The 10,034-nt window shown below is 36.4% G+C and overlaps 1 protein-coding gene across 1 annotated transcript in view; it reads right to left on the bottom strand.

Moving 5' to 3' along the window:
* Positions 1-2,409: 2,409 nt before the first annotated feature.
* Positions 2,410-10,034, bottom strand: part of DENND10 (DENN domain containing 10) — an 8,456-nt gene continuing 831 nt past the window's right edge. The window contains exons 2-10 of the mRNA XM_085319100.1: positions 9,840-10,015; positions 9,346-9,542; positions 7,922-8,001; positions 6,651-6,799; positions 6,330-6,441; positions 5,885-5,985; positions 4,624-4,731; positions 3,527-3,621; positions 2,410-2,846 (exon numbers count right to left, since the gene is read on the bottom strand). Coding sequence (XP_085175226.1) covers positions 2,670-2,846; positions 3,527-3,621; positions 4,624-4,731; positions 5,885-5,985; positions 6,330-6,441; positions 6,651-6,799; positions 7,922-8,001; positions 9,346-9,542; positions 9,840-10,015 — 1,195 coding nt within the window. The 3' untranslated portion in view covers positions 2,410-2,669. The remainder of the gene's footprint in view (positions 2,847-3,526; positions 3,622-4,623; positions 4,732-5,884; positions 5,986-6,329; positions 6,442-6,650; positions 6,800-7,921; positions 8,002-9,345; positions 9,543-9,839; positions 10,016-10,034) is intronic.

The following is a 10,034-nucleotide window of genomic DNA, read 5'->3' as shown; positions in this document are numbered from 1 at the left end:
ACATTGAAGATAGGAAAAGGAAATGAGAAATAACCTGGAATCTTTCCCTGTCCTGACCTTCTGGATTTTTTTTTTCTTACTGTAATCCTTTTTTGAAATGGAACAGTGTCAGAAGTCATTATGAAAACACAAGAACATTAAAACAGTCTTTTGAAAGTATTGAAGCTGAGGAAAGCTGATATTTCTTTCACTGTACATACAAGACAGCACAGATGACAAAACTGTTCGAACTTGTGAAGTAGTATATTTCCAACCTGACTATCAAGCTGTAGCTTACTTTCAAATCCCAATATTGCAAAACATAAGATCTAGTCCTGTGACTCAGTGGCCACAACTACTCAAGAAAAAAAAAAATTACATGAATTAAAGGCTGGCTGTTCAGGATTTTTTTTTTTTTTTAATAGGCATAAGCATGCTATGAGTCCAGATCCTTAAGTGCAAAAATCATATTTCATTTGTTTCCACACAAATGTTAGAATACAAGATCTAATACAACACTGAGATTTTTCAATTTAGAAGATTCCAAAATGGAAAGCAAAAATAAACATCGGATGTGTAGTTTGTGACTGAGCTTCTCTGCTTTTTATGGTTGTCTTTAACACCCATGCTACCTTAGTTAGATAACTTGAGGCTTTTAGTTAAGAAGAAACTATGCGAGTTTCTTCACAGTAACCATGTGGCATTAAGACATCTGATTCAAAGCATGTTCAGTTTTTTCTTAGCGAATAACTTGTTTCAGTAGACTTTAGAATAGGTCCTGAACAGACCTTTCAGCATAATCTTGCAGTATTTTCTTCCTGTTACAAAACTCCCAAAACAAAGACAGCAACGCTACAGAACCATCAAGGAAAAAATATATATATATATGAATGGGGGAAAAGCTGCAGAGCACTAGCACTTATAAGCAAATGAAGGCAATTGCAGTACTTTTCTTAAGAAAAAAAAAAACAAAAAACAAAATACACACTTCTCTGATCAGAATTTAAACTACCAAGTAGATGTTTAAAGTAGAATTATACACCCCTGAAAATAGGGGGTATTTTGAAGTGCTTTCATTTACTAACTGTAATAACTAGTCATTGTATACATAGTTGCCACATCTCTTACAACCTTCTAAAATAGATTTCCCTAATGTATAATACATAAGAACCGTAGCAACCATAACCATTTTTCAACCTAATATTGCTTGTTCATAGTTAGTGATGAGCTCTAACAATTTCAGAATAGCAAACATCCAATTATTTAACAATATAAATATTGATTACTAAAGTTTTAATCTTAAGTATAAAATCTCTATGTAAAACCACATGCTACAGCCTATCTATACAAAGGCCAGGAAAAAGGTTATTTTTCTCATGTAACAAAGTGCTACTGCAGAATTGACTGACTTTTGTGGCTATTTCTGAAGAAATACAGGTTGTTTGGCTCAGAATATTTCTTAACAAAGAATTTAAGGTCTTCCCAGAAGATTGCAAAGGTAATTTTAGGCTGCCTAATGAAAAATAAACCAAAAAAAAAAAAAAAATCTGTTGAGTTATGGCTATGCAACCAAACAAGTAGGCATATTTTAATTTTATCTAAACTATTCCCAGATTTCACTGTTACTCTGAAAGTATCCATCTCCATTTAGTTTAGACAGAGCACCATCAGGTAGTGCCAGTGTTACAGCTCAAGCAGTTTATGAAGTCAGTGCTCTACGGTAATGGACTGTTTGATTATTCACAGTCCATTAGGTTTTAACGAATCTGATTTTGTATCAAATGGATCAGGAATGCATGGCCAGTTATCTGGGCTTCTCAACTCAACAGCTTCTTAAACAGCTCCAGCTGAAAAGTGGCAGTAGTCCACAACCCCCTATGAAACCCTATTTTAAATATAGTATTCCTGTCCTCTTCTCCCTTCATCAGAGGCATGGGATGGAATGAAAAGGGGGGAGGGAGGAGTTCTAAGGCAAGAGTCCAAAAGAGGTGCTCAACTCCCACTTGAGCTTTAAAATACCTCTTCTTTTACATTATAAGGCTACCATGTCAGATTTTCCGAGACATCCTTTTCTTTTTTCTTTTCCTTTCCTTTTTTTTTAAACCTAAGTACTTTCAAGTAGAAAGAAGAGAACTTGTCCATTTGTTTGGATTTCCAGATATGAGGCAGTTCAGAGCAAGAGCTGTATTTTACAGGCTTACATACCTGGAAGCCCAGAATGAGTGCACAGACCAACTATATGTTTGGTATATCCCTGCACAGAGAGAAGCATGTCCAAAATGCACTGATTTTACAGCACACATGCTGCAACCTCCGTTCCAGATATCAGGAAGACAAGTCAGAGCAATAACGGAGCTACCTGACATCTGACACCTGCAGGACAGACAGCCACTATAATGTCAGGCACAACCTAGACACACAGAACCATGCTGCATGTGTATACACCCACATTATAATATGAAATACATATATTAAGTAAGTTACAGTTGGGAAAAGAAAAAGACACAGAGAATGTTCCGAAATATGCCTCCATATGCTCCAGGTCAAGCTCCGATATTCTGCATTATATCATGGTAAATATAACATTCACTCTTATACCTTTAATTTTTCCATACAAAATTTAGCTATTCCAATTTGTATGGCAAAGACAGTATTTTCATATTGGTCCATAACACTGAAGTGCATCAAAATCAGATTTTAAGCATTTGTTCAGCAGCTGCTAAATGAATAAGGAAGTTTTCTGTAGCTGGTGGAAATCGTTTTTGCTTCAGAGCCTCAGAGTTAAGAGTTGGTTTTTCATTGCCATCAGAAACTTCTGTGAGTGATGCTAAAGTAGTCAAGATTTCTTTTGTCTTCAGTGAGATATCCTTGAAGAACAGAAAAACAAGCAAGCATGAATATAGTATTAAGTATTATAATGTTTTAACATCTACTTATTTTTAACATTTAAGAACAAAAAGAAAATAATGGTAAATAATTAGTTCAAGTTATGAGTGCATTTATTTTAAGGAAAATTTGCGATAGCTTTTTAGTTTGAATAAAGATGCAGCTGAGAGAGCACAGCCACTGTAGAGGTCCCCATCAGTTGCTTAACTGAGCTCTTTGGCCAAGCTGCTCAGTTGTGAAATGTTGTGAAACAGAATCTATTAGCTGCRGGATGAAGTGAAGAAGCAGCATTGTAAAAAAACATCAGACCTTATAGCTGAGAAGTCCTAGCTCAGTAGGACTTTTTCCAAGGCATTCACAGTACTATTGAGAGGGTATTGAGCAACATACATGAAATATAGAATAAAACTAGGAAACTAATTTTACAGGAATTTTTAAATTCAAGACAATTCCTGAAATTTCTTCAGCAGTGTGATTATCCAGGAGATTATATAATCCTAATATCTTTAAAAACTATGTGAAGAATAAAAATGCTGATTCGTAATAGGGCAGAAATCAGGAGAAATCAACTGATCTCAGAAACAACATTCCTTATGTTTCCTCCCCGCCTTAAGTTTTCCTGATAAAACTAATTTAAGTAGATAAAAAAAATAAAAATGACCTTAATGACTTGGCTGTCCGATTTATCTGGGTCTTCTGCAGACTGAACAATTAGTTGTCCTATTTCTTTGTGAAGTTTTCCCATTGTCATTGCCTCTGAATAGGAAAAAACAAAAACAACACACACACACATTCATACTCATACATCTATCTTTATTTCAGATATAGAGAATCTAATATTTAAAACCTGTAGCATCTTTCTTCCAAAAGCAGGATACTCATTTTTACAAAAAAATACCCCTAACTCATCTACTTTCCTTAATGAAGTTCTTTGAAACTATTCCCTTAAAAGGATTAAGGCTGCTTGTCTTACTGACTGTAATGGATGATGCTAATTTGATGTTCTTACATACTCTCAATCTTTATTGTTCTTGTTGGGCAAAAGCCAATATTTGAAATGATATAAAAAGATTTAACATCTTACAACAGCAATATATAACTGGTTTATAGCCAGAATCCAGAAGCAATGCCAAAACGTGTTCTGTAGAGATCTTTGCATAAAAGAGAAATGAAGTTTAATAAAATTGAAGCTTTTTTTAAATGCTGTAAAAGGATTATTCTTGTGGTATCTAGAAACACAGAAACACACATGAATAGCAAGCCAAAATGAGGAGGCACTTGATAGTCAGAGGCAGTAACCTGACATATGAACAGCCATGCCAGCACAGGCCAACAGTTGATCTCACAGTCTACCTCTAAAGCGGCCCTAAGCAGATACCCAAGGAACAGCAAGACAAGTATATACACAAGATTTCCCATGAAGTAGTCTCCAAGTATTGTTAGTGTAATGCTTTTCCTCAAGATTCTCATGATAGCTGTGCATTCAGTAGTCCTCCGCTGACTGTCTATTCCGCATAATAGACAAAAGCAAATGAATGCTTTGAAATATCACTCGTACATTTGTTGAATGTGAAGGCATGTCTTTCCAAATGCCAAGTTTCACTGGTCTTTCCAGGTCTCAATGAAATTGAAAGACAGAAGCTTATACCTTGCCTTTGCAGAACCAGGTTCTAGATTGTTCAACTTAGCGCAAGGTTCAGTCCTTGCCATATCTCTAGAATAAACATCCCCAAATCCTAAATATTAAAGGCAACAAACCTTTCACTCCAGGGGAAATAGTGATCTCGCTATCTGCCAAATTCACATATACATCATAGAGGTCTGGTCTACTGCTCACTTCAGAATCTGTAAATCCAGCAACATAACCTGGAGAGTAAGGTTTTGGCAAGATTATCAGGCAACAACAAGGTTTTCATAGTCAAAAAATCAAAACAAAACCAAGAGATCATGGAAAACTACAGTCCTAAAGTCTGGTTTTAGAATATTTGACTGAACACAAACTGTATCCAAGAGGTTGTTCTCTTGATATCATCAGACGTTTGACGAGAAACTCATTAACTCTCTTTGCTGGAATTCTTTATCTCTGAGGAGCTTAAAAATCAGCTTCTGAAGTTGCTCTGAACATCAAAGAATCCCTAACATTACATATAATACAGAAGATTATCACTCTGAAATTTGAAACACTCTTGCCACTTAAACTATACTTTTGCAAGTAAATAATCTAATGAATTTCTTTTTTAAAAGAAGCTCCACTCAGGAGCCCTTTGTTCCAAGTCAGCATTAGATTGACAGCAGAGTAATAATATGAGCAAATTTTCTTATCTATACCATGCCAATTGAGCACATTTAGAGCAGCTCTCCTCTGTGGAAGATGTTTGATGAAACAAACATTGGTAATTTAGCAGAAATACTGAAGACAGCTTCAGTATGAAGCCTTCTTCCTCATTATGCTGTATAGAGGAACCTTGGTCCTTGGTTTTGTGTTAAATACTGTGTGTACACAGTGATGTCACACACGGAAATCACACTCCTATAGCTGACGAAGTCTACCTTTAATTAGGAGCCAAAGATTTCACTCACAGCAGTCAGAACAAAAATTTTGAAGTTCAGAGTTAGGAACAGAAAAAAAATCCTAAAAATAACATTATTAACCACATAAAAGGTTGAAAACAAATCTTATCTAAAGTGAGTTTCTTCTGTATAACAGTAACGCTTTCAATCCATCTGATCACTACAATCAGATGCTTGTGTCCAAGATGCTTTCCATACTGTAACAACTATATCTGCAATTAAGGGTAGACTGGTGATAATCCACTCAGAACCTCTAGATTAGGTATTAATCTTCCAATGCTTTTTTTTTTTAGTTTGTTTTTTCCAAAGAAAAATTAGTGGTTAATTTTTAAGCGATGGCATTAATGGTAAAATAACCATTTTTTCCAAAGTGTGCTGATGCAAGACATTGCGTCAATAAAAACTAAAGTCAGATTTTCTTTGTATTTTATGAATAAATTATCACTACCTGTGCAGGCTTTTAAGGCTTCTATTTCCTCTTCATTTAGATGAACATATGAATGAAGAATTGACCAGTCTTGTCGATGCCACACTAAAGCAGGTAGAGTCCTAGGGAAATAAGATTGGCATTTGATACATAGTAGATTTTTACCTGTACAAATTAGAAGTTTCACAGTATGAAATGCGTGTCATAAGGAAGAACAGATATGATTGAATCTCACTCAGTACATGTATTCATAAGCTACATAGAGATTTCTGCTATCTGTTCAAGCAGTTTATCATTCATTCTACTGTTAAATTTCTAAGTTTTTCAATAAATTTCAATACGGGCATAAAATTAATATTGTACTATTTTCCCCCAAAACATAGATATCTCTCTCAATGAAGGTTCAACATTTATTGGACTTTTGCAGGTGGACAAGGAGGTAGGGATTGAAGGAGTTTTTCTGTACCTGGTAAACTCCTGGATAGCTTCTATTCTAGGATGGTATACTACAATTCTTTTCTTTAACATCAGTGCTGTATAAAGGATAACTGTTTCCATTCCAAATTGAGACACTACATCTAGAAAAGAGGGGGGAAATTATTTTATATAAGATATACATGGTGATATTCTGATCAGTTTTTGAAGAAGCTTAGTAATAATAATATTGATACTACCATTCATACTATTTACTTGAACAATACATCAATACTGGATGTTATTTTATATGATTGGATACACATACTTCATACAAATGAAATCAGGATATAAATTTCTTGTATTAGTTAACCTTTGATAGAACCAGCAAGGTAAGCCTTCCGAGCATCAAAATCTTTACTGAGGAAAGATCCATTTTCTTCACTTTGGCAGATCCCCTTTGTAAGGACTGCAATGTAACTCTCCATCATTTTAACTGGAGTCCCATGCTTCATGTAGATTCTGTACAAAAAGAAAGAGTCTAGTATTTTGACTGCAACTAGTATCAACAAATACATGAAAAGATCACAATATCACCCATAAAATACCTTTGGGAAGAACCTTTATTTTGAACACCCAGTTGAGCTTTAAATACTAAACTGGAAGTTTTCCAACATGCACACAAAAACTTTCCATTTTAGCTATGGTACAAAGCTTTGTCACATTTGAGGCTCAGCTATTGTTTTTAATTTAGAAATCCATCTTGGATTTGAAAAAAAAAACAACAAAAAAAACCCAACAACAACAAAAAAAACTGTCAGCATTAAAGTAAGCCACAGCCAACCTAAATATTTTAATATCAGTGGAACAGAACAGTCTCAGTTTTTCAATACCCCACAAAACTTCTGTTCAGCTTCTGCTTGGGATAGCCTTCCCAAGTCTGTGATACAATAATCTGACAATCATCTCAAATTAGCTCCAAAATTTTAGGGAATGAACTAGATATCAAGAGCCAGACCCCCATCTGATTTGAAGGGAAAGCAGAGAAAGATGCAGAAAGAGATCATGAGAATAGGGACATGAAGGAAAGTGAGCAAATGGGGTAAGGAAAAGCAGAGTGGAAGATGGTAGCCTGGCTGGAAGAAGGGAGAAAACAGAGCCATTGATCTGGAAAAGTAAAAGACCCTCTTTTTCATGGAAGAAAAGTAAAAAGTTCATGGGTGTTGCGTCTAGTTCAGAGGAGTTGCAGGAGATGTTTGTAATAGTGGTGGTGTGGAGGAGTGTAAGCTGTCCACCATACAAAGCATTGACCTACAGAGCACTGACCTCTTCCCAAATGTTAGTTTTTTAAAAAACGTGTCCTTGTTAGTTTTTTAAAAAACGTGCATGTGTGGTAGAGGGAAGAGCTTCATGATAAAACATACTGGGCATCTGGCATTCTTCCAATACTTACTGAATGAACTCAAGACAACTATATCAAATCAATAACCAATTTAGAATTCATATAGTTTGATTCACAGGTTGTAGGACAGAATTTCCAGCAGATTGTAAGACTAAATGAAAACAATAGGTTATATTAGTCTTTCGGCATGACAAGATCAAAATACATATACAGTAATATTCAAAGACAGCTTTTATACAGACCTACACAGTATCCTACTAAAGGCTGCGTATTTCTCTGGGTTGAAGTCTTTGGCCACCAGAACAACAGAGAAGTGGGTCACCTGAGCAAGACACAAACACAGAAAACCCACACAGCTTGTTTTATATGATCCCATATTAACAGAGATGTTTACATTATTGAATTTATTGCAGTATTCAGACAAGATGTCTCAATGCTAAAAGAAAAAAAGTGAGCTGTAATGGCAGATCCAAGATATTAACTGCGGAAAAATCTAGGTAATGAATTTCTGATGCGACTCATTTTCACTGAGTCAGATCCAGTATACACTGTATTTGTTTAATTTATTATGTAAGATGTATTTTTCCTTTAGTGTCATGAGATCAATTCAAAACAGATATATCCCTCCCCCCCAAGTGGGTAGCAAATTTCTGCCCAAGGATGTTGTGGAGGCACACAGAATTGACAGATTCAAGAAGAGATTAGACTAATCCATGGCTACCAGGCCCATAAACAGACATATCCTTTAACTTCCTTATTTGTGAACTGTGAATACTTGGAGAGTATGAAACTAGAAGTCTGCAGATGATGACCAGGCTCACATGTCCTCCTTAAATAGCATCTCCCACTGTCACAGTCTGAGACAGCACTGGGCCACACCTATCACTGATATGACCCTCAAGGGCATTTTTTACACTTTTAAACTTAGGAGACATAAAATTTCAGTGAGGAAAGTCAAACGACATGCTTCTGTGGGCACATAAAATTACCAAATTATATTTCTACTTAACAGTATAACATGGAATATGAACATTGAATAAACTTAACTGACAATGATCTTCCTCACAAAGAAAGTATAAAGGATACAAGCATATTCAATTTTCCAGTTATCAATGCAGTGGAAAAGAAGGTATATATGCAAGTATAATTTAGCCATTTGGGAAAAAAAGAAAAAGAAAAAAAAGAAAGAAAAAAAAAAGTTCTACAGTAATAAGAGTTCAGATGCTAGACCCTCTACAGAGATTGTTTGACCAAACAAAACCAACCAGTCAGGAAAACCTGTTAGACTTAAAATGCAAAGTAATTAGAAATAATGGTGTGAGAAAACCATTAATCTGTTTAGTCTGTTTTTATACTCAGTATTCAGTTAGGATCCTATGCATCTGAATCTCCCTACAACTCTAACCAGCATGTATCTTCAAGAAAACTGAAATACATGGACTAGGTAAGAGTAACAGCTCCATGAATGTACCATGGATCCATGAATGTACAAAACTTTCAATTGCTTCACTTCCTCACAGCATATAATGATGAATTTAACACTGCTTAGATTACAAAAGACAAAAAGGGGAAAAAGGAGGGGAAAAAAAAGCCAGAGAAAACTATACAAAAATATTCCTTGTATGCTGCTGAAATACAAACAGGAGGTACGACCGCAAAGTCCTACCTTTTTCAAGGCTGGAGAATCTTGTACTTCCACAGTTGTGATGTAGAACCATGACCTTTTGTACTGGCCAAACACAAAGGTATGAAGCAATTTATTTTCATCTGTAAGGCAGCATTTTCTCAGCAACAGATCCCTTAGTTCAGCTGTTATGGATGGATAACACCAAACCCACAAAGCATCTCCATTGGTGTCTTTTTCTATGGTGGAAAGATGTTCACTGTGAGAATGCCAAACAGCAGCAAGGAAGTAAATTGTTTGGTTAATCAGACTTGTTTCCTGGAATCAGATTAAAATTCCACTTTACACTGACCCTAGACATCCAGTTACGCCACCACTGCTTAAGCTGCGGGCAGTGTTTACGCTATGAGTTTATTTTTCAAGTGCTTATGAAAAATCCACTTTCGGCCTGCCTTGTGAGGGCCAAAACCGACTCGAGGAGTCTGAACACACATGTGCACAAACAAGGCGCGTAGGAAGCAGATCAGCATATTTACCGCGTTTCCTGTTTTTCCTACTTCTGTTCGCGTAGCCGAAACCTGGGAAGCCCCGAACCGAAGGCTCCGGCTGCCCTTTGCCCCGCCGAGCTCTGCCGCGGAGGGGCCAGAACCGCGGCGCCGGCGAGCGGGCGGCCCCGGGCGGCCCCGCAGCGCGCCCAGCACGCACGGCTCCGCTCCCGCGGAAGGGGGCAG

This window comes from Rhea americana, unplaced genomic scaffold (assembly GCF_003343005.1).
Source record: "Rhea americana isolate MKP2758 unplaced genomic scaffold, rheAme1 scaffold_57, whole genome shotgun sequence".
Lineage (NCBI taxonomy): Eukaryota > Metazoa > Chordata > Aves > Rheiformes > Rheidae > Rhea > Rhea americana.
The sequence above is the reverse complement of the archived record's forward strand: the minus strand, read 5'-3'. Positions and strand labels throughout refer to the sequence as shown.